This window comes from Tachypleus tridentatus, chromosome 3, assembly GCF_004210375.1.
Source record: "Tachypleus tridentatus isolate NWPU-2018 chromosome 3, ASM421037v1, whole genome shotgun sequence".
In the NCBI taxonomy this organism is placed as follows: Eukaryota; Metazoa; Arthropoda; class Merostomata; order Xiphosura; family Limulidae; genus Tachypleus; species Tachypleus tridentatus.
The window spans coordinates 94,483,725-94,511,333 of NC_134827.1; the positions used below are offsets into that span (position 1 = coordinate 94,483,725).

At 34.4% G+C, this 27,609-nt stretch overlaps 1 protein-coding gene and 1 long non-coding RNA gene across 2 annotated transcripts in view; one reads left to right on the top strand and one right to left on the bottom strand.

Moving 5' to 3' along the window:
- LOC143247502 (nucleoporin p54-like) overlaps positions 1-4,435 on the bottom strand; it is a 66,043-nt gene extending 61,608 nt beyond the window's left edge. The window contains exon 1 of the mRNA XM_076495740.1: positions 4,358-4,435. Coding sequence (XP_076351855.1) covers positions 4,358-4,420 — 63 coding nt within the window. The 5' untranslated portion in view covers positions 4,421-4,435. The remainder of the gene's footprint in view (positions 1-4,357) is intronic.
- The window catches only part of LOC143247503 (uncharacterized), a 136,183-nt gene that overhangs the window by 7,533 nt on the left and 101,041 nt on the right, over positions 1-27,609 (top strand). The window lies entirely within an intron of this gene.

The window sequence follows — 27,609 nt, forward strand, 5'->3', positions numbered from 1 at the left end:
CCAACGAATAGTGGGATTGACCGTCACATTATAACGCCCCCACGGCTGAGAGGGCGAGCATGTTTGGCGCGACTCGGGCGCGAACCCGCGACCCTCAGATTACGAAGCGCACGCCTTAACGCGCTAGGCCATGCCGGGCCTGGCCAGCATGCTTACGACTGTTTTACGTTGTTAAAAACTACTATTAAAAATACTTGATGCATAAAATAAAACAATTTTTTGCTGGATCACCATTCAAAAATATCCCCAGTTTTGATTATTTGTTTTCGATTGTAGCTCGAGAGTAGTCTAGTGATACTAGTGTGTGGAACAGATTTTCTGAAGACCTTAGTTCAAGAGAGAATCCTTCCAAACAGCCTTGTACTCTCAGTTGTAGGTGCGCTATTTGAGTAACCGTTTAGACGTTGGGTAAGCTAAAGAGAAATCCCAAGGGAAAAATAATAATCAGTTTATAGAAACCTTGCTATTAGACAACCAGCCATCAGTACACGCTGTATGCCCACCTACTTGTACATAACTATTGTTTGAAAACTATATATTTGAATTCTTACCAAATTATCGTATGAAAACTACCAATCTGGAATCGTACTAAATGATTGTATGAAAACTAGATCTCTTAAGTCTTACGAAATGATTGTATGAAAACTAGATCTCTTAAGTCTTACTAAATTATTATGTGAAAACAAACTCTTTGAAGTCTTACTAAGCTTGTTCCTTTGAGTTTTAACAATAATATTTAACTAGAAAACGGTGCTTTTAACCAGTAAGTAAAATAGTAAAGTGAAATTATTTAGTAGTAAAAGCCCACACCTTTTTATTCATAGAATTCTTTTTAACCGCAGCAAACTCCAGTCATTACGTTTGTTATCTATATATGGTAACCTCAATATGACTTCACTATCACTTGCTTCGATTTTTGTAAAAAAATATAAAGTACTTCTAAAGCCAATTCAAAGGCATTAATGAGCGCAAAAATGTTTCTATATTAAAGTTACAATACAACAGATTACAAAAAAGAGATTAGCTAAACAACTTATAATGCTACAGGCCAAACAGTGTAACATTCTTCGAGATTATAGTCTGTGCGTAAGTTTCGTGAGGTTTGACAGATAATATTAAAAATAATTTGTTAAACTGCTTTTTCCTTGATATAAATCACATTTCAAAACCCTTACAAAACAGTAAAATATATATAGTAACATGAACCACTACTGTAGCATACATATATATATGAAACCAACATTTTGAATTTCTTAAACTTGTACACTTTTACATCCGGTTTGGTTTCTCAAGCGGTTACATGATGTTTTTGTAATTGTTTCTCAAGTACAAATTAATTCAGTTTTTGTGAGGATTTTATCTTAACACAAGTTACTGTAGAAATGCGCCCAGCTCTTTGGGACAGTGGTTGAAATATGTGTTGAACGTTGTGTAATCTCAAACTGAGAAGATAAATGCGTGTTTTGATTATATATGGAATATTGTGTGACCTGTAAACCTAAAGGATAAGCACGTGTTTTGATATATATGGAATATTGTGTGACCTGTAAACCTAAAGGATAAGCACGTGTTTTGATATATATGGAATATTGTGTGACCTGTAAACCTAAAGGATAAGCACGTGTTTTGATTATATATGGAATATTGTGTGACCTGTAAACCTAAAGGATAAGCACGTGTTTTGATATATATGGAATATTGTGTGACCTGTAAACCTAAAGGATAAGCACGTGTTTTGATATATATGGAATATTGTGTGACCTGTAAACCTAAAGGATAAGCACGTGTTTTGATTATATATGGAATATTGTGTGACCTGTAAACCTAAAGGATAAGCACGTGTTTTGATTATATATGGAATATTGTGTGACCTGTAAACCTAAAGGATAAGCACGTGTTTTGATATATATGGAATATTGTGTGACCTGTAAACCTAAAGGATAAGCACGTGTTTTGATATATATGGAATATTGTGTGACCTGTAAACCTAAAGGATAAGCACGTGTTTTGATTATATATGGAATATTGTGTGACCTGTAAACCTAAAGGATAAGCACGTGTTTTGATTATATATGGAATATTGTGTGACCTGTAAACCTAAAGGATAAGCACGTGTTTTGATATATATGGAATATTGTGTGACCTGTAAACCTAAAGGATAAGCACGTGTTTTGATATATATAGAATATTGTGTGACCTGTAAACCTTAAGGATAAGCACGTGTTTTGATATATATGGAATATTGTGTGACCTGTAAACCTAAAGGATAAGCACGTGTTTTGATTATATATGGAATATTGTGTGACCTGTAAACCTAAAGGATAAGCACGTGTTTTGATTATATATGGAATATTGTGTGACCTGTAAACCTAAAGGATAAGCACGTGTTTTGATTATATATGGAATATTGTGTGACCTGTAAACCTTAAGGATAAGCACGTGTTTTGATATATATGGAATATTGTGTGACCTGTAAACCTAAAGGATAAGCACGTGTTTTGATATATATGGAATATTGTGTGATCTGTAAACCTAACGGATAAGCACGTGTTTTGATATATATGGAATATTGTGTGACCTGTAAACCTAAAGGATAAGCACGTGTTTTGATATATATGGAATATTGTGTGACCTGTAAACCTAAAGGATAAGCACGTGTTTTGATATATATGGAATATTGTGTGACCTGTAAACCTAAAGGATAAGCACGTGTTTTGATTATATATGGAATATTGTGTGACCTGTAAACCTAAAGGATAAGCACGTGTTTTGATATATATGGAATATTGTGTGACCTGTAAACCTAAAGAATAAGCACGTGTTTTGATATATATGGAATATTGTGTGACCTGTAAACCTAAAGGATAAGCACGTGTTTTGATATATATGGAATATTGTGTGACCTGTAAACCTAAAGGATAAGCACGTGTTTTGATATATATGGAATATTGTGTGACCTGTAAACCTTAAGGATAAGCACGTGTTTTGATATATATGGAATATTGTGTGACCTGTAAACCTTAAGGATAAGCACGTGTTTTGATATATATGTGTGAAATACCTAGTAATCTGTAGATCGAATGGATAAGTGCGTGTTTTGAGATGTTTGAATTGTAATAGTACGTCATTAAAAGAAACTAACATTATAAATACTGTTAAATCTATGTGTGAGAAAGATAAATGGATATAAAGCACCTTAATTCTATACACAGACCTTTAGGAGGCTAAGTTTTCTAACTAAACCAATAAAACATACGGCCATATTTTCCCCATAGAGCGTGCATCTCAGAATTTACACACGCATACACATACTCACAATTGCTGTACCAGATAATTTATATTATCTTTTTAAATCTAATTTTATTTTCCTATACGATATGTTTTATTTGATTTATACTTATGTAATAAGAATCTTGCGTTTATTATTTTTGGATTGAATGTTGGCTCGGTATTGTTCTGCAAGGCTGGTTTCGAATCGTTGTTCTACAACGGTAGTTCTAAGTTATTTGTTCAATGTTTTTCAATAATTAATTAATATTTAACCTTATGCGAGAAACAGAATAAAACCCCATACTATAATTGTAAACTCTTGCAAGTTTCTATAGTGTTTACTATAGTAATTTAATGTCAAATCTAATTAATTAAAAACTTCTTGCTCTTTGCTCTATATAAGTCATAGATAAATTATTGTGGTCTTTGTAAACACATAGGTGAATGAATTGCGCCGATGTGTGATTCTTATATACTTATTTCTAGTATCTCGTAGAGGTATTTTGTTTGTCTGCGGTCAGAGGCCAACTCTGAACTGCAGAGGTATAGTGCAAGTGGTACTAAGCGGGCTTGACTCTATCCAATGATACGTACAGTATTAATTTTGTTGTGAAATATTGTATTAGTTAAACAGCAGTATGTACACAGTGTGTTATGTATAATCATCCTTCTACTTTCGGTTCAAAATACAAACGATACTGTAGAACATCACAAAATAGAATAAACATAAACGAGGTCTTGATATTGAGCTAAGGAATGAGAGGTCATTTCTTTAAACATCAAAATGTGCTTGGAACAAAATAAACAATACGACAGAGTACAGCAGTTATGTATATTTTTGCGCCTATCTGCCTGTTTTCCACTATAACCATCTACCTTTTACACTCTCAAAAACTTGTGAGTGTGTGTGTGTATATATCATATACATAGAATAGGAGTGAACCAAACGAGCCAATTTTACATTCGATTTCATTGCAATATAAAACTGCTGTAATAGCTAAACTCTAAACTTAATACTACGTTTTTGAAACTTACAGAGTTATTATTATAATAATAATAAAATAACCAGAAAGTATTTTGAACTTACAAAGCTTTGTGGTATAAAAGGTGAAAAAACCCGGGAAACTTTGAGTGTATAATCAAAGGACATTTTTCTTGTCTACGGTCAAACCACAGAAGAAGATAGATGTGCGTTAGGCACTCCAACGTCTTCTTAAGTTCGACTTTTACTTTGAAGTTAAACGTGATGAATGAACGTACTAATGTACATATATTTTGTTGTTTTTGGTGGGGTTTTTTTTTCAACATGAATATTTAAATGCTTGCACGAAGTGAATTTGGGGGAAATGACAGTAATTGCCCGAAAAACTAAAATGAAGGATTTATTTTACCCAGCTGATCGTTTAAGGCAACATATTATATTACATGTTAATAATGCACTGGTACAACCAGGGAAGACTTTGGCTTCTTCCCTTATCAGTGTAATGGAGAACTAGGCGTGGCCATTCGGAGGTAACCGACAAGTTTGGTTTAATCTTAGGCAGTATTCGTGACGTAGCGAAAAGATTTGAACACTGTGGTAATCGAGACGGCCAGGGAACCAATAGAAGTAATGTGTTTGGCCAATAATTACTTAAGTCACCTGGTCGACTGCATGGTGGGCCTTGAGAGTCATTTGTCATGGGCAATGATAGGGTTAGGAATGGCGTGGTCAAAGGGATAATTTGATTGGGCTGTAGAGTAGAGCGGGTGTTATCGGACGGTTTCATCATTGGGCCGTCTATCTGTCATCCTTGGCGAATAGTTGACTCGTATATCATGGGACGGAAAAGAGTACGAGAGATGATGGCATTTTGTATTCTAATTAATCGTAAGGATCACCGCGTGAACGACTTGTGCACGCACGTGATACAAAATTGTTCTAATCTCCGTCACAGAAATTATTAAAGGATAAAAAGTTTGAAAAGTGCAAATGATTTATTAGATGGGTTCGAAGCGTGGCGTGTGAACGTATAAAGTTTGCGGAATAATTTTTAAGATGTCCGTGAACTTTTCGAGTTAAAACCTCTGCAACCTCTGCAACCTCTGTTCCACTTTATAAACAAACTCCGACTTTAGAAGTAAATATATTAACATAAGCATCAATATAATGATAGGAAGAAAGATACGTTTCACCACTTCGAGGTTCCCCGTTGGTGCAGCGGTAAGTCGACGGATTTACAACGCTAAAATCAGGGGTTCGATTCACCTCGATGGACTCGGCAGGTAGTCCCATGTGATTTTGCTATAAGAAAAACACATAACCTCGAGAATCGAAATAATATTTCAAATGAACCAGAAAAGTAATTTTAAAGAACGGTTATAAATATTAGTTGCCGTTTCTTATTCCTCGTAAGTAAATTTCTCCAGCAAATGAGAACAAAGTCCTAGTAGCTTATCTCCCTGTAATCAAGGTTTATAACACTGTTTAAGTTCCGACACGACTACAAAAACAATGCTGGATAATCATGTATGTGTCGATATGTGGCCTTGCTGGGTAATAAACAGAGTAACAATAACTCGATGTACAATTCATATTAATAATGCTGCCTACTTGAGTAAAAGGGCAACCTTTACTCAATGTTCATAGATATCGACCGAGATAATAAAGACCGAAGTAACAGTACATTCAACCCAACTCAGCTATGTAACTTATGTATATGGAAATCAAGTGATCTGACTAAACAAGCACTTCGTTGAAGAACTTTACTTTACGCAAATACGTTATTAGGCACACAGACAATTTAACTTTATTACAAGTATACAGAAATCGAAATATTAACTAACAAGGTGTTAAGATTAAACTAGCAAAGATCCAGAAAACATTTGCGGTCAAATTAGCAACTTTTATTACAGCAGTACTTATTGAAATACAGAATTTCTAGAAAAACACAAAATAATTATATTCGCAAACATCAAATCCATTTGTCTTTGCCCTATCATTAGTTTAGTCTTTATTAATATACAAATTTAATCTAGAGCTCTTACCACTTTATTTTCAGGAGTCATAAGCAATGGATAAATGCAATTAATCTTCAGTTACGTGTTACATATGAAGATTACAAAAATTCCCGAGAAAAACAAGTAATATATAATAACATGCTGTAGTATTTTGTAGGTACACTTTAGAAAGGCTTATGGTATTATAAATATATTAACATATGGTTATGAAGTATTGCTCTAAACGTTGTGTTACTCCTCAAAATTCAGCCATATTATTAGGCTGCCGTTTGACTTCCTAAGTTCATTTATATAAGCCCAAATGTTTTTAATAATATTTACGTGCAGACCATGACTGAGAGTGATCATTCAACTTTTCTTTTACTTGTGTGTATTATGTCAAAATATTTATTGCATGCTTTGTATCACTGTTTCACTAGAAAATGAATCACTGCCCAAAACATCTTGTTCTGAATGGAAAAGACGTAATGTACAAGAACTTGCTAGTACGTGTCAGTATATAAGGTGCCATCATTTAGGTTTATATTGTTTTTCCCTTTGCCATTAAACAAACTCTCATGGATTGTTGACAAATAATTTTAATTTGGATTTATCTGTGAAGACCAATCTTCTCCAGTCTTAATCATTTCTTTGTTTAGAGTCTAATATTCATTTTAGGTATTTGGTTTGACAATCTCTCCTCAGCAGTGGATTTTGAGCAACCATATACATATCTGTTGAGACTACTTCGTGTCATTAGATATCTTACTATTCTGCAGAATACAGTCACACTTATACTTACAGTAATGACATTGGCCAGTTCTCTGATAAAGTATTATACCTCACTTAAAAATCATAGCCCGAATTAAACTTAACTTGAGTTTTGTAGACCTTGGGCTTTTTAACTTTACCGTTTCCATTATGAACACGTAGTAGCGTTCATCAGGAAAGTTTTGATTTCTATACATTCATAATGTAGAATTTCTGTCTTGGGAGCCATGAGTGCATCACCATACTACTACTGGGCATAGTATAAATAAGTGCCTATACATTATTTTCGTACAATAGAAGAGACAGTCCTATAATACTTTCATTTTATTCCCTGTTGCTGTAATTATTTCCAATGCTGTGATTATATTTATGTTTGTATAAAGATTTTTTTTAAGGGAGTAAATGTAAGAATATCTAATATCATTCATTTAAAAATAATAAAAACAAGATAGCAGGGATGACATTTATATCATCCCTACGTAATACTACTACTATGAGTTTCAATAGCCATAGGAAGGTTGTATTAGTTACCAAGTTCTAAGTACAATCAGGCTCCAACTGTAATATGTATTGATTATCTATTATTGGCTAACAATTCGTGTTTCATTCTGTACCTAAACTTTTTATATGAACACCAAATTTCTGTGAAAAAGTTAACTGCAAGGGGCCATTATAACATCATTTACACAAGTTAAGAACTTTAAAAAAACGGATACTTTGTTTGAAAGTATGTCCCCTCTGTAAACTTGGACCATTATTTTGGTTTTTGAGTTGTCATGTAATAAAACTAAAAGAAGAAATAATAAATGAGAGATCCAGACTTTTTCCTATAATATTTACAGACATTTTCAGAACTTGTGACTCATTCATTACATATATATTGTTATAAAAGGAAACATTGTGTAGTGTTACGAAGTTCTGACGATTTATTTAGAGATATTTGAAATACCGTTTCTACGAACAGTGGGGGGCCATCTGTCTGCTTAATATATACGTATTTACAGTTGTTGTACAATAGAAATAATATAGATATATTCAGTAAAAAAGCTTGAATGATAATAAAATAAAACATGAGCCACAAGCACTTAATTGGTTACTAGAGTCATGATTCAAGTGGTGTAACTGGTGTGATAGAGACATTATGTATGACCTGAAAAGGCTGCGCCAGTCATTTCTCCAAGTTACATGTAAACAACTCCCTTTCTAAATATGTCCTTTAATTCTGAATATATTTGACAAACATACGCACACTTGAACTGTGTGTAAGGTCTTTTTAAGGTTTATTTTTAAGCTTTCGGACTGCACTAATAGAGATATTGTACTTATAATTCTAATACACAGAAAACAATCATTTTAATTAGAATGATTATAGAACTCACTACATTGAAAATCACTTCTGATTTAAAAATTAAATATAATATGATTGTTTCCTAAGTTGTTTTCTAATTATGGGTATCCAAAGTGTTTGGCTGCTAAAAGCTAGGTTACAGTCATAGATCAGAATAGTCTCTCAGCCCCTTCCGACCAGGTATGGCCAGGTGGTTAAGACACTCGACTCGTAATCCGAGAGTCGCGGGTTCGAATCCCATCACACCAAATATGCTCTCTCTTTCAGCCAGGGTAGCGTTATAATGCGACAGTCAATCTTACTATTCATTGGTAAAAGAGTAGCCCAAGAGTTGACGGTGAGTGGTCATGAGTAGCCGCCTTCCCTCTAGTCTTACACTGCTAAATTAGGGACGGCTAGAGCAGATAGCCCTCGTGTAACTTTGCGCGAAATTCAAAACAGACCTTCCCTTCCCAACTCCCCTCTGTAAACGCTAAGTTTACATATCGGTACTATATCCAGATCTCGCAATTTAGAGGGTATATAAAACATTTATGCCCTTTATCAATCATCATTTTGTGCTGTAAACTATTCTGAGTATTCAACTGCTTGACTATAACTAAAGTATTATGTTGCAGAAGCTCTTAGTTTTGTCCTGTTTGGTTCTGCTCATCTAGATTCACGTACATGATCTTTAATAATGAGTCCCAACCGACGAATCAGAATCTACTGGCTTGTGGCAATTATTAAGTTGATGGCCTAATAAGTAAGAGGAGAAGTCTCTATATTTCAGAGATATGTCTTCACTCATAATTAGTCCTCCAAAGACGAATGGCCTGACGTGTCAAAGGATTACCTTTAGAAGAAAAAAATCGCATTGTAACTCTTCCAGCGAATGTATCTTTTTAATAAATGAAGTGAGGAAAGAAAAAAACAAGAACGCTTTAAACATTTCGAGTCGAATTTCGTGGTGCCTCTGATCTGCTCCATGTAGCAGCCACTTTAAGCACAATGTGACAGTGACTGAGAGTAGTACACACGTATACATATTGCTGTGAGTCGTGTTACATACAACCGTACACCAGCGTTTATGATTATCGCATACAGTAATTTGTTTCCTATACCTTGTTATACTGTCTCCTTATACTACGAGGAATGATATTTTAAAAGGACGTGTAATGATCAAACTTCTTGGTAGGGTGCCATGGTTGATGAGCCTTCGCCTTGTTCTTCAAACACTTACAGCGCTATAGTACACCTCAAGGTTGAGCAATAATTATGGATCATCAGTAGACATAGGAAAGAGAACTATATTACAAACGTCAAAGAGTTTCGGACTTAATCAGAATGAACTTCATTGGTGAAACGTGACAATTAACGGAGTCCATATATTGTTATGTCCTGAATTAGTGGCTCAGTTACTTCGTCTCGAGTGGACGAACCAAAGCTACTCATGTAACGTTTCGTCATTTTGTCTTCGGTATTAGAAATATACGTGGTTGTTCTATATGAAACACACACTCATTACGTGAGACAGTTCGTAACGTTTTCAGTACGTCAACTAGGGGAACTGGGGACAAGTATTTCGTTACATTGTACAAAATCAAGTGTTTGTTTTCGAATCATGTCACAATTTGGCCAGTAGCTGGTAAATATTACTTGTAAATCATTCAAGCGAAATATGTAGAAGAAATAATTTAATACAGTGACATTTAATATGTAAAGTTAAGAACCATGAAAAATCATTAAGACTTCCACGAATTTTTATATTTCTTTTGTTTTATTTGTTAACATTATTTCGTGTTTAGTTCTTTTATTGATTCCTTATTTAGATGCCGTTTGTTTTTTACTTTTTTTGTGTACGTGTTTTTATCATAACAAAGCCACATTGGGTTTTCTGCTGAGTTCACTGAGGAGAATTGAACCCCTGATTTAAGCGTTGTAAATCCGTAGACTTACCGCTGTACCAGCGAAGGACTTTTTGCTTTGTCTCCAATATAATTTTAAATTTTGTTCGTTTTCGAAACTATTTCTTCGATTTTTGATAAAGTTTTATAAGAGTTTATGTTTAAATTTTAGATTAAATCTTAATTTGTATATCGTATCTCGTGACTTCATTATCGTTTTTATCAGAATTTTTTAATTCAAAATTTACATTGACAATCAACGTCACCTTCGTTTTCTTTCAAGAGAGATGCACGAACTAATTACCCTTTCTTATTTTATAACTGTATTTATATATCTTTTATATCTCTGTTTAGTTTCTTGTTTTTTAGCTTAGTTTTCACTCACATTTTATATTTTCGTTATTTAATATTTCAATTGTTCAGCTATTAATATTCATCTTCCTAATAGTAGGTTTTCACCTTTAAGTATTTTCTGTTGTTCGTTCAAGTTTTCTTCTTTACGTGTACACCTGCACCTTAGTGATGCTCTACGACTGGAATCTGTGTTTTATTTGTGTTTCATCTTTCGGAAACTTACCCACAGGTTTACGATGATTCGTAACCTTTTATTTTGAATTTTATTATGCATGACCTACTTGTATATTTCCATCATTAATCACTCCCCCTTCAAATCTTTCTTAGAACGCTTCTCCAGGCTATTAAAGTCCAATTTAGCAACTTACGGTGACTTATAAGTTTTATTTTTCCTTGATATCTTTTATTTAACTATTTATATTTTTATAGTTCTCCGCTAGTACAGCGATAAGTCTACAGATTTGCAACCCTAAAATCAGCGGTTCAATTTCCCTCGGTGGATTCAGCAGATAGCCCGATGTGGTTTTGCTATAATGAAACATACACACATATTTTATTTCTTCAGGTGTTTGAATTTTGTCAGGATAACTGTAATATAAGTACATGAAAATAACTGAAATATTTAGCATCTAACTGTCATTGGCTTCAACCTTCTATTACTCGGTGTTTATTAGAGAATTGCGACGTTCAGATTTATATCGAAGTTGGTTTACTGGAAGTGATGTATTATTCCAGTAATGCGATAAGTTCTAGTACTAGCTGATGGGAACACCATTACCACTAGTAAGTACATATGTTTTCAGTTTGCTTACCTTGCTATAGTCTTTCTATCACGTGCTTCTAAGGCAACTGCATTCACTGTAAAAGTAACGTATCAGTTCCTGGTTGTGTAAGATAGAAGCGTTAGTAACCCAAACCAATATTTGTATTTCTTAGTTTAATGGATCCTGAGCCTAACTCTACGTTATGTGGTATGTTTTGGTAATGGGTGAGAGGTATGTGGCTACAATGGTGAATACATTATTCCTAGTGCGTTTATTTGATCAACCACATGACATCATATGTATGCGTCATTACATAACTATATCGTAGTTCCTCATGAAGTAACGTATTTATTCTCAACGATACAATCAAGTCTATAAGTTATTGTTTTATATCATTATAAACATTGCAAAGAGTAAATTCACCATATCGGATACTACAAGAAATGTTTCTTTCAACGGCTGATTCCCAAACTCCAGCTAAGCTTTCTGGAAATAATTTCTAATATGCACACACACACATATATATATATATATATTACATTTTTCTTTAGAGATACATTTTTCCTTTTATTCTAGATTGAGATTAGTTATACAGAAATTTAATGTAGTTTAAACTGTTTCTTTTGTTGGATTTCGTGCAGTTATACGAAGTTCATTTATTCTAGCTGTCCCCAATTTCAAAGTGATGGACTAGAGAGAAGACGGCTAGTCAACGTCACACACCGCCAACTGTTGAGATAATCTTCTCAGACCGAAAAATGGAAGTTATTCATGTCACTTATAACGTACCCACGGCCCCAGCGTGCCAAGCGATTGTTTCTATGGGAACGGAACGCGAACCATAGAACCTGAACTCCACAGTCGGGCATATTCGCCACTAGGCCGTGCTCGGCCATATATGAAATATCCATTACTAAGATCATACAGTTTGTATATGGTTTCTAAACACTTTTGTTGCTAAGGCAACGCTCTGCAACTCTATTGTGTAAATTTTATTTCAAATTACAGGAAAAATAGATGGTTGCATTTGTGTTAAAACGTATTTTGTTAGTTTTTTGTCTATATAAATAGGTGTAAGTGTTTTCTACTTCACGAGGTTTGATTTCAACAGTACTAAGAATGCATATATTGTACTTCTATTATTTGTATTCGGAATAAAATAAGAAACTGTCATACTATTAAAAAGGATTATCCCTAACCTTCATTGGACAAGAGGAGTCCTGAAGGCTCATTAAATATAGGTTCAAATAGCAGGTTTAATACAAACCTTAGTATCAGCTGCGGTAAATCACTATATACTTATTTCAATGGAATAATGGTTTTTCAAGGGGGTAATAGTTAACCCTCTACCCGGTGGGACACTTCTAAGTCTTTGGATTTACAACCCTACAATATGAGGTTCGATTGTCTTCGATAGACATAGCTCTTTTTTTTTTTTTTTCTCTTTGGCTCTTTACTTTTCCCTTTTCCCTTATAAACGTCACAACTAACCTGGGATTTTTGACTGATTTTAAATAAAAATGAAAAAGCAAAAGATGACCCATCCCCAAGATTAAATGGCAGTGACCAAAATAAGAACAGACGTTACCTGTCAGTTAATAATAATAATAAAATGAGACAAAAAAAAAACAAAGAAGGTAATTAAACTAAACTTCGGTCACTTTCTTGACTTTGGTACTTAAAATAAGTAAATTAATTAATATTTAAGTCCGAGCAGCAAAGTTTAACATGTTAAAAAATAATAAACGTCTAATTATGTTGTGAAACATAATGATGAATAAAGCGAAAAAGATGTGTCGTAAATCTTTCTATATTATAAGCACGATAACTTCTATTTATGTATTATATTTTAACTAAATACTTGGGTAAGTTAATGATTGTTTGTTTCTTGAATTTCGCGCAAAGCAACTTGAGGGATATATGCGCTAGCCGTCCCTAATTTAGCAGTGTAAGACTAGCGCTTCCCTCGTAATCCGAGGGTCGCGGGTTCGAATCCCTGACGCACCAAGCATGCTCTTCCTTTCAGTCGCGGGTCGTTATAATGTTACGGTCAATCCCACTATTCGTTGGTGAAAGAGTAGCCCAACAGTTGGCGGTGGGTGGTGATGACTAGCTGCTTTTCCTCTAGAGTCTAGACTTACACTGCTAAATTAGGGACAGCTAGCACAGATAGCACTTGTGTAACTTTGCGCGAAATTTCAAACAAACCAAACCAAACGGCATAAAGTAACTTTAATTATGATCAAAACAATTCGTAGTCTTTAACTTAGAACAAAACTGCTTTTACGGGAGTGGGCCCAATTAAAACTACCGAAAATGAGGAATTTTATCGTCCAATTAATTAGGCTTTACTTGTTAGTTTTCAATCTTTCGGAATTCGTTCTTGATGAGAAGAATCGGGTCTTTCCTGTGCTAAAGCACCAATTATAAGTCATCACTCACAAGAGGCTGATATCAGTTTAAATTTTTGTTCTTTACTGGATTCGGCCAGGCAGGTAATTATAGTTTACATGAAAACGTAAACCAGAACGTAGAGAGGGGACGTGACGGTAGCTACACGCAAATACTTCGACTTTCCAAAAAATGAAAAATAATTTAGACTTTTTCGCCTTAGGGGGCTGAAACGGATCTTGGGGTCTGCCTATCAAGAGTTTTTACGTAAGGTTTACCTAACCAAAATGTGGGCAAATTGCGGGAATAATCTGATGTGAAACTAGTAATCGGGTGAGGTATAATGAAAACCACCGAACATGTCACGTACTGTTTTTAGGATCGTTTATTCTGAATGAAACATATATCTGATCAATTTTGAGGGCCCAGAGCTGTCACCTTGACTTGTATCAAATTAATGTTTGTTGTCCAGAAGTGGTATTTTGAAGATGTATCTTGAGATGGCTGGTATGGGTATTAAAACGTTTATTAGTAAGCAGAGAACAACCTTTCGACCTTCCTAGGTCATTAGGTCATCTTCAGGTTAACAAAGAGAGTTTGGAACTGACCGTTGCCGGACACGTGTCTTAAGGACGAAAGTATAAAGGGGTAGCGGATTGTAGGGGGCGTTGCAGGTGGATGTTAGGTTATTAATTAGTATAGGTATAAAGGTGTTCCTTTATATTGGTTTAATTTTGGTTTTAGTTGTATAAGTAGGGCTTCTTTGATTTTGTATTTGTTTATATTTGTTTCCCTACTTAGCATCCGGGTGTTTTCCATGTTTCAATTTTAGTATTTTAAAGGTTTCTAGTCAGGTTTTAATATGTCGTGTTTTAATATGTATGAAGTATGTTTTCCTTTGCCTTTAAAAATGTTTCAAGGAACGTTGCGAAAAACATATCCAGCTACTTGTCTATCAAGCATCCTGTGGCTCAGCGATGTTCTTGAAGATTTATTACATTAAAATCCAGAACTCGATACCTGTACAACATAGATAGCTCCTTGAGCAGTTTTATAACCAAAATACAAACAATCCAGATTTCAAATGTCTTTCTGTCTATCTAATTATATATTTGCCAATCATGGTCAGAAGTGGTGTAATGGTTAGTGTGCCTGGACTTTAAATCAAAGGATTCATGGTTCTCCGTCAGTTGGCACAAAGTTTGTGCCCAGGGTATGATAAAAGAACGTCGGTCAAATCCCTTTCTGTGATTAACCTTAAAACTGCTCCAAATTTGAGGACAACAATTGGGAAAATCGTATTCCAGGAGTTCACATTTTTATTTAGAAGTAACAATAGAACACGAAAATGCTTTGTTTGGGAGGTAAGCCACCAAATACGGCTCTCTGATTCGCAAACTGAATATTAACTCGATAGTTTTCTATTTCTATCAGGCTTTGTTTTAAAGTTGAAGACACACGGCTGGTCCGAACTATTTCAGAAAAGTAAAAAATATAATAATAAAGGAAACTGTTATTTAGAATCTGTCTTACTTTATATTAATATGGTAATTATCCTAGACTTTTCTTTGGATGTTCTTTCCTGGAAAAACCTCGTGTTCAAAATAATATATGTAAACTTCATGGTGATTTACTGACAGCGTTATATACCGTTGTGTAGGTTTGTGTGTTATAGAAACCTCATCTGTCGTTTTCAGGCTTTTAATTTCGCTAAGCCTTGAAAGATCCTATAACTTACTCTAAGCATTCCTTTTCCCCTATTGTTTGTTGCTTGACAGAACATTGCATGGATGAAGTTATTTATGAATTAGAATTCACCAACTCTAATCATGATTTATTTTTCTTGCATTGCAAAGCATAGAGCCATCTATACTCTCAGCTTTTCCCCTTTTGTTTGTTGTGATTAATGGATTCCAAGGCACAACTAACCGTTACCACTATCACTGCCTGCTACGAATTTTGAACCGTGACAACGACAACTAGGAACACGTGTTCACGAATCCTTCCGAAGATCCACCAGATCTCTCGGCTTGGTGGGAGGCTTAACTTCATCTGCGTGACAAGTGCTTGGCTCAAACTACTGGTAGCTATTACATTTAAATTTGTGAGCTTAAAGAAGTGTTGATAATAGGGAAGATCACAAACGCAATATTACCACGTTAATGTAATATCACCGAGACGAACGTTAGCTCCAACGAGAGCAACCGTCGCTCAGTTTGACTGGAACAGCCGAAGACCCGAAGAATAAAAAGAATGCCTTGTCTTTATATCGAACGGTAGTAATACCATCGCGACGTGACAGACAATCTAACCTTGATAGGAGCTTCCTAAAGTTACTGGCTATATCTGAGAAGGTAATTAAAGAATGACGTCATTTTATGTATACATATTATTATGCTGTTCTCCGTAGGCCCGGCATGGCCATGTGGGTTAAGGCGTTCGACTCGTAATCTGAGGATTGCGGGCTCGAATCCCGGTAGCACCAAACATGCTTGCCCTGCCAGTCCCCCTATTCGTTGATAAAAGAGTAGCCCAAGAGTTGGCGGTGGGTGGTGATGACTAGCTGCCTTCCCTCTAGTCTTACACTGCTAAATTAGGAACGGCTAGCGCAGATAACCCTCGAGTAGCTTTGCGCGAAGTTCAAAAACAAACAAACTATTTTCTGTACCAGGTTTTTTTTTCAGAACTGTCTCATTATACAGCTAAACAGTCAAATATTTTCGCGCATTGCGCAGGTTATACTCGTGACGTAACCAATACAAATTTTACATTCCCATTAAAATCTTTATAAATGTGTTTTGTTTTCACACTTCTCTTAGTTATTCAGCTTCGGTTTGGGAATGAAATTTTATTATACTACACGGAAATAGTTTAAAACTGTAGTTGGTATAGTTAGTAGTTCCTAGTTTATATGCAAACATTGGCACTGGATAATCTGGAACAGGATCTGATTTTATAATAGAAGGGAATTCACCCCTCATACCACAACATCCAGTATATAATCAGAAACATATTCACCCCTCATACCACAACATCCAGTAAATAATCAGAAACATATTCACCCCTCATACCACAACATCCAGTAAATAATCAGAAACATATTCACCCCTTATACCACAACATCCAGTAAATAATCAAAAACATATTCACCCCTTATACCACAACATCGAGTAAATAATCAAAAACATATTCACCCCTCATACCACAACATCCAGTAAATAATCAGAAACATATTCACCCCTCATACCACAACATCCAGTAAATAATCAGAAACATATTCACCCCTTATACCACAACATCCAGTAAATAATCAAAAACATATTCACCCCTCATACCACAACATCCAGTAAATAATCAGAAACATATTTACCCCTTATACCACAACATCCAGTAAATAATCAGAAACATATTCACCCCTTATACCACAACAACCAGTAAATAATCAGAAACATATTCACCCCTTATACCACAACATCCAGTAAATAATCAAAAACATATTCACCCCTCATACCACAACATCCAGTAAATAATCAGAAACATATTCACCCCTTATACCACAACATCCAGTAAATAATCAAAAACATATTCACCCCTCATACCACAACATCCAGTAAATAATCAGAAACATATTTACCCCTTATACCACAACATCCAGTAAATAATCAGAAACATATTCACCCCTTATACCACAAATAACCAGTAAATAATCAGAAACATATTTACCCTTATACCACAAATATCGAGTAAATAATCAAAAACATATTCACCCTCATACCACAACATCCAGTAAATAATCAGAAACATATTCACCCTCATACCACAACATCCAGTAAATAATCAAAAACATATTCACCCCTTATACCACAACATCCAGTAAATAATCAGAAACATATTCACCTCTCATACCACAACATCCAGTAAATAATCAAAAACATATTCACCCCTCATACCACAACATCCAGTAAATAATCAGAAACATATTCACCCCTCATACCACAACATCCAGTAAATAATCAGAAACATATTCACCCCTTATACCACAACATCCAGTAAATAATCAAAAACATATTCACCCTTTATACCACAAATATCGAGTAAATAATCAAAAACATATTCACCCTCATACCACAACATCCAGTAAATAATCAGAAACATATTCACCCCTCATACCACAACATCCAGTAAATAATCAAAAACATATTCACCTCTTATACCACAACATCCAGTAAATAATCAGAAACATATTCACCTCTCATACCACAACATCCAGTAAATAATCAAAAACATATTCACCCTCATACCACAAACATCCAGTAAATAATCAGAAACATATTCACCCTCATACCACAACATCCAGTAAATAATCAAAACATATTCACCCCTTATACCACAAACATCCAGTAAATAATCAGAAACATATTCACCCCTCATACCACAACATCCAGTAAATAATCAGAAACATATTCACCCCTTATACCACAACATCCAGTAAATAATCAGAAACATATTCACCTCTCATACCACAACATCCAGTAAATAATCAGAAACATATTCACCCCTCATACCACAACATCCAGTAAATAATCAGAAACATATTCACCCCTTATACCACAACATCGAGTAAATAATCAGAAACATATTCACCCCTTATACCACAACATCCAGTAAATAATCAGAAACATATTCACCCCTTGTACCACAACATCGAGTAAATAATCAAAAACATATTCACCCTCATACCACAACATCCAGTAAATAATCAGAAACATATTCACCCCTCATACCATAACATCCAGTAAATAATCAGAAACATATTCACCCTTATACCACAACATCCAGTAAATAATCAAAAAACATATTCACCCTCATACCACAACATCCAGTAAATAATCAGAAACATATTTACCCCTTATACCACAACATCCAGTAAATAATCAGAAACATATTCACCCCTTATACCACAACAACCAGTAAATAATCAGAAACATATTCACCCCTTATACCACAACATCCAGTAAATAATCAAAAACATATTCACCCCTCATACCACAACATCCAGTAAATAATCAGAAACATATTCACCCTTTATACCACAACATCCAGTAAATAATCAAAAACATATTCACCCCTCTTACCACAACATCCAGTAAATAATCAGAAACATATTTACCCCTTATACCACAACATCCAGTAAATAATCAGAAACATATTCACCCCTTATACCACAACAACCAGTAAATAATCAGAAACATATTTACCCCTTATACCACAACATCGAGTAAATAATCAAAAACATATTCACCCCTCATACCACAACATCGAGTAAATAATCAGAAACATATTCACCTCTCATACCACAACATCCAGTAAATAATCAAAAACATATTCACCCCTCATACCACAACATCCAGTAAATAATCAGAAACATATTCACCCCTCATACCACAACATCCAGTAAATAATCAGAAACATATTCACCCCTCATACCACAACATCCAGTAAATAATCAGAAACATATTCACCCCTTATACCACAACATCCAGTAAATAATCAAAAACATATTCACCCCTTATACCACAAATATCGAGTAAATAATCAAAACATATTCACCCCTCATACCACAACATCCAGTAAATAATCAGAAACATATTCACCCTCATACCACAACATCCAGTAAATAATCAAAAACATATTCACCCTTATACCACAACATCCAGTAAATAATCAGAAACATATTCACCTCTCATACCACAACATCCAGTAAATAATCAAAACATATTCACCCTCATACCACAACATCCAGTAAATAATCAGAAACATATTCACCCCTCATACCACAACATCCAGTAAATAATCAAAAACATATTCACCCCTTATACCACAACATCCAGTAAATAATCAGAAACATATTCACCCCTCATACCACAACATCCAGTAAATAATCAGAAACATATTCACCCTCATACCACAACATCCAGTAAATAATCAAAACATATTCACCCCTTATACCACAAATATACAGTAAATAATCAGAAACATATTCACCCCTCATACCACAACATCCAGTAAATAATCAGAAACATATTCACCCCTTATACCACAACATCCAGTAAATAATCAGAAACATATTCACCTCTCATACCACAACATCCAGTAAATAATCAGAAACATATTCACCTCTCATACCACAACATCCAGTAAATAATCAGAAACATATTCACCCCTCATACCACAACATCCAGTAAATAATCAGAAACATATTCACCCCTTATACCACAACATCCAGTAAATAATCAGAAACATATTCACCCCTTATACCACAACATCCAGTAAATAATCAAAAACATATTCACCCCTTATACCACAACATCGAGTAAATAATCAAAAACATATTCACCCTCATACCACAACATCCAGTAAATAATCAGAAACATATTCACCCCTCATACCACAACATCCAGTAAATAATCAAAAACATATTCACCTCTTATACCACAACATCCAGTAAATAATCAGAAACATATTCACCTCTCATACCACAACATCCAGTAAATAATCAAAAACATATTCACCCCTCATACCACAACATCCAGTAAATAATCAGAAACATATTCACCCCTCATACCACAACATCCAGTAAATAATCAAAAACATATTCACCCCTTATACCACAACATCCAGTAAATAATCAGAAACATATTCACCCCTCATACCACAACATCCAGTAAATAATCAGAAACATATTCACCCCTCATACCACAACATCCAGTAAATAATCAGAAACATATTCACCCCTCATACCACAACATCCAGTAAATAATCAAAACATATTCACCCCTTATACCACAACATCCAGTAAATAATCAGAAACATATTCACCCTCATACCACAACATCCAGTAAATAATCAGAAACATATTCACCCCTTATACCACAACATCCAGTAAATAATCAGAAACATATTCACCTCTCATACCACAACATCCAGTAAATAATCAGAAACATATTCACCCCTCATACCACAACATCCAGTAAATAATCAGAAACATATTCACCCCTTATACCACAACATCGAGTAAATAATCAGAAACATATTCACCCCTTATACCACAACATCCAGTAAATAATCAGAAACATATTCACCCTTTGTACCACAAATATCGAGTAAATAATCAAAAACATATTCACCCTCATACCACAACATCCAGTAAATAATCAGAAACATATTCACCCTCATACCATAACATCCAGTAAATAATCAGAAACATATTCACCCCTTATACCACAACATCCAGTAAATAATCAAAAACATATTCACCCCTCATACCACAACATCCAGTAAATAATCAGAAACATATTTACCCCTTATACCACAACATCCAGTAAATAATCAGAAACATATTCACCCCTTATACCACAACAACCAGTAAATAATCAGAAACATATTCACCCCTTATACCACAACATCCAGTAAATAATCAAAAACATATTCACCCCTCATACCACAACATCCAGTAAATAATCAGAAACATATTCACCCCTTATACCACAACATCCAGTAAATAATCAAAAAACATATTCACCCTCTTACCACAACATCCAGTAAATAATCAGAAACATATTTACCCCTTATACCACAACATCCAGTAAATAATCAGAAACATATTCACCCCTTATACCACAACAACCAGTAAATAATCAGAAACATATTTACCCCTTATACCACAACATCGAGTAAATAATCAAAAACATATTCACCCCTCATACCACAACATCGAGTAAATAATCAGAAACATATTCACCTCTCATACCACAACATCCAGTAAATAATCAAAAAACATATTCACCCTCATACCACAACATCCAGTAAATAATCAGAAACATATTCACCCCTCATACCACAACATCCAGTAAATAATCAGAAACATATTCACCCCTCATACCACAACATCCAGTAAATAATCAGAAACATATTCACCCCTTATACCACAACATCCAGTAAATAATCAAAAACATATTCACCCCTTATACCACAACATCGAGTAAATAATCAAAACATATTCACCCTCATACCACAACATCCAGTAAATAATCAGAAACATATTCACCCCTCATACCATAACATCCAGTAAATAATCAAAACATATTCACCCCTTTATACCACAACATCCAGTAAATAATCAGAAACATATTCACCTCTCATACCACAACATCCAGTAAATAATCAAAAACATATTCACCCTCATACCACAACATCCAGTAAATAATCAGAAACATATTCACCCTCATACCACAACATCCAGTAAATAATCAAAACATATTCACCCCTTATACCACAACATCCAGTAAATAATCAGAAACATATTCACCCCTCATACCACAAACATCGAGTAAATAATCAGAAACATATTCACCCTCATACCACAACATCCAGTAAATAATCAAAAACATATTCACCCCTTATACCACAACATACAGTAAATAATCAGAAACATATTCACCCCTCATACCACAACATCCAGTAAATAATCAGAAACATATTCACCCCTTATACCACAACATCCAGTAAATAATCAGAAACATATTCACCTCTCATACCACAACATCCAGTAAATAATCAGAAACATATTCACCTCTCATACCACAACATCCAGTAAATAATCAGAAACATATTCACCCCTCATACCACAACATCCAGTAAATAATCAGAAACATATTCACCCCTTATACCACAACATCGAGTAAATAATCAGAAACATATTCACCCCTTATACCACAACATCCAGTAAATAATCAGAAACATATTCACCCCTTGTACCACAACATCGAGTAAATAATCAAAAACATATTCACCCCTCATACCACAACATCCAGTAAATAATCAGAAACATATTCACCCCTTATACCACAACATCCAGTAAATAATCAAAACATATTCACCCCTTATACCACAAACATCGAGTAAATAATCAAAACATATTCACCCCTCATACCACAACATCCAGTAAATAATCAGAAACATATTCACCCCTCATACCACAACATCCAGTAAATAATCAGAAACATATTCACCCTTATACCACAACATCCAGTAAATAATCAGAAACATATTCACCCTTTATACCACAACAACCAGTAAATAATCAGAAACATATTTACCCCTTATACCACAAATATCGAGTAAATAATCAAAAACATATTCACCCCTCATACCACAACATCCAGTAAATAATCAGAAACATATTCACCCCTCATACCACAACATCCAGTAAATAATCAAAACATATTCACCCCTTATACCACAACATCCAGTAAATAATCAGAAACATATTCACCTCTCATACCACAACATCCAGTAAATAATCAAAAACATATTCACCCCTCATACCACAACATCCAGTAAATAATCAGAAACATATTCACCCCTCATACCACAACATCCAGTAAATAATCAGAAACATATTCACCCTTTATACCACAACATCCAGTAAATAATCAAAACATATTCACCCCTTATACCACAACATCGAGTAAATAATCAAAAACATATTCACCCTCATACCACAACATCCAGTAAATAATCAGAAACATATTCACCCTCATACCACAACATCCAGTAAATAATCAAAACATATTCACCTCTTATACTACAACATCCAGTAAATAATCAGAAACATATTCACCTCTCATACCACAACATCCAGTAAATAATCAAAAACATATTCACCCTCATACCACAACATCCAGTAAATAATCAGAAACATATTCACCCTCATACCACAACATCCAGTAAATAATCAAAAAACATATTCACCCCTTATACCACAACATCCAGTAAATAATCAGAAACATATTCACCCCTCATACCACAACATCCAGTAAATAATCAGAAACATATTCACCCTCATACCACAACATCCAGTAAATAATCAGAAACATATTCACCCCTCATACCACAACATCCAGTAAATAATCAAAAACATATTCACCCCTTATACCACAACATCCAGTAAATAATCAGAAACATATTCACCCCTCATACCACAACATCCAGTAAATAATCAGAAACATATTCACCCCTTATACCACAACATCCAGTAAATAATCAGAAACATATTCACCTCTCATACCACAACATCCAGTAAATAATCAGAAACATATTCACCCTCATACCACAACATCCAGTAAATAATCAGAAACATATTCACCCCTTATACCACAAACATCGAGTAAATAATCAGAAACATATTCACCCTTATACCACAACATCCAGTAAATAATCAGAAACATATTCACCCCTTGTACCACAACATCGAGTAAATAATCAAAAACATATTCACCCCTCATACCACAACATCCAGTAAATAATCAGAAACATATTCACCCCTCATACCATAACATCCAGTAAATAATCAGAAACATATTCACCCCTTATACCACAAATATCCAGTAAATAATCAAAACATATATCACCCCTCATACCACAACATCCAGTAAATAATCAGAAACATATTTACCCCTTATACCACAACATCCAGTAAATAATCAGAAACATATTCACCCTTATACCACAACAACCAGTAAATAATCAGAAACATATTCACCCTTATACCACAACATCCAGTAAATAATCAAAACATATTCACCCCTCATACCACAACATCCAGTAAATAATCAGAAACATATTCACCCTTATACCACAACATCCAGTAAATAATCAAAACATATTCACCCCTCTTACCACAACATCCAGTAAATAATCAGAAACATATTTACCCCTTATACCACAACATCCAGTAAATAATCAGAAACATATTCACCCCTTATACCACAACAACCAGTAAATAATCAGAAACATATTTACCCCTTATACCACAACATCGAGTAAATAATCAAAAACATATTCACCCCTCATACCACAACATCGAGTAAATAATCAGAAACATATTCACCTCTCATACCACAACATCCAGTAAATAATCAAAAACATATTCACCCCTCATACCACAACATCCAGTAAATAATCAGAAACATATTCACCCTCATACCACAACATCCAGTAAATAATCAGAAACATATTCACCCTCATACCACAACATCCAGTAAATAATCAGAAACATATTCACCCCTTATACCACAACATCCAGTAAATAATCAAAAACATATTCACCCCTTATACCACAACATCGAGTAAATAATCAAAAACATATTCACCCCTCATACCACAACATCCAGTAAATAATCAGAAACATATTCACCCCTCATACCACAACATCCAGTAAATAATCAAAAACATATTCACCCCTTATACCACAACATCCAGTAAATAATCAGAAATATATTCACCTCTCATACCACAACATCCAGTAAATAATCAAAACATATTCACCCTCATACCACAACATCCAGTAAATAATCAGAAACATATTCACCCTCATACCACAACATCCAGTAAATAATCAAAAACATATTCACCCCTTATACCACAACATCCAGTAAATAATCAGAAACATATTCACCCTCATACCACAACATCCAGTAAATAATCAGAAACATATTCACCCCTCATACCACAACATCCAGTAAATAATCAAAAACATATTCACCCCTTATACCACAACATCCAGTAAATAATCAGAAACATATTCACCCCTCATACCACAACATCCAGTAAATAATCAGAAACATATTCACCCTTATACCACAAATATCCAGTAAATAATCAGAAACATATTCACCTCTCATACCACAACATCCAGTAAATAATCAGAAACATATTCACCTCTCATACCACAACATCCAGTAAATAATCAGAAACATATTCACCCTCATACCACAACATCCAGTAAATAATCAGAAACATATTCACCCCTTATACCACAAATATCGAGTAAATAATCAGAAACATATTCACCCCTTATACCACAACATCCAGTAAATAATCAGAAACATATTCACCCTTGTACCACAACATCGAGTAAATAATCAAAACATATTCACCCCTCATACCACAACATCCAGTAAATAATCAGAAACATATTCACCCTCATACCATAACATCCAGTAAATAATCAGAAACATATTCACCCTTATACCACAACATCCAGTAAATAATCAAAAACATATTCACCCCTCATACCACAACATCCAGTAAATAATCAGAAACATATTTACCCCTTATACCACAACATCCAGTAAATAATCAGAAACATATTCACCCCTTATACCACAACAACCAGTAAATAATCAGAAACATATTCACCCCTTATACCACAACATCCAGTAAATAATCAAAAACATATTCAACCCTCATACCACAACATCCAGTAAATAATCAGAAACATATTCACCCCTTATACCACAACATCCAGTAAATAATCAAAAACATATTCACCCCTCTTACCACAACATCCAGTAAATAATCAGAAACATATTTACCCCTTATACCACAACATCCAGTAAATAATCAGAAACATATTCACCCCTTATACCACAACAACCAGTAAATAATCAGAAACATATTTACCCCTTATACCACAACATCGAGTAAATAATCAAAAACATATTCACCCCTCATACCACAACATCGAGTAAATAATCAGAAACATATTCACCTCTCATACCACAACATCCAGTAAATAATCAAAAACATATTCACCCTCATACCACAACATCCAGTAAATAATCAGAAACATATTCACCTCATACCACAACATCCAGTAAATAATCAGAAACATATTCACCCCTCATACCACAACATCCAGTAAATAATCAGAAACATATTCACCCCTTATACCACAACATCCAGTAAATAATCAAAAACATATTCACCCCTTATACCACAACATCGAGTAAATAATCAAAAACATATTCACCCCTCATACCACAACATCCAGTAAATAATCAGAAACATATTCACCCCTCATACCACAACATCCAGTAAATAATCAAAAACATATTCACCCCTTATACCACAACATCCAGTAAATAATCAGAAACATATTCACCTCTCATACCACAACATCCAGTAAATAATCAAAAAACATATTCACCCTCATACCACAACATCCAGTAAATAATCAGAAACATATTCACCCCTCATACCACAACATCCAGTAAATAATCAAAAACATATTCACCCCTTATACCACAACATCCAGTAAATAATCAGAAACATATTCACCCCTCATACCACAACATCCAGTAAATAATCAAAAACATATTCACCCCTTATACCACAACATCCAGTAAATAATCAGAAACATATTCACCCCTGATACCACAACATCCAGTAAATAATCAGAAACATATTCACCCCTTATACCACAACATCCAGTAAATAATCAGAAACATATTCACCTCTCATACCACAACATCCAGTAAATAATCAGAAACATATTCACCCCTCATACCACAACATCCAGTAAATAATCAGAAACATATTCACCCCTTATACCACAACATCGAGTAAATAATCAGAAACATATTCACCCCTTGTACCACAACATCGAGTAAATAATCAAAAACATATTCACCCCTCATACCACAACATCCAGTAAATAATCAGAAACATATTCACCCCTTATACCACAACATCCAGTAAATAATCAGAAACATATTTACCCCTTATACCACAACATCCAGTAAATAATCAGAAACATATTCACCCCTTGTACCACAACATCGAGTAAATAATCAGAAACATATTCACCCCTTATACCACAAATCCAGTAAATAATCAGAAACATATTCACCCCTTGTACCACAACATCGAGTAAATAATCAAAAAAATATTCACCCCTCATACCACAACATCCAGTAAATAATCAGAAACATATTTACCCCTT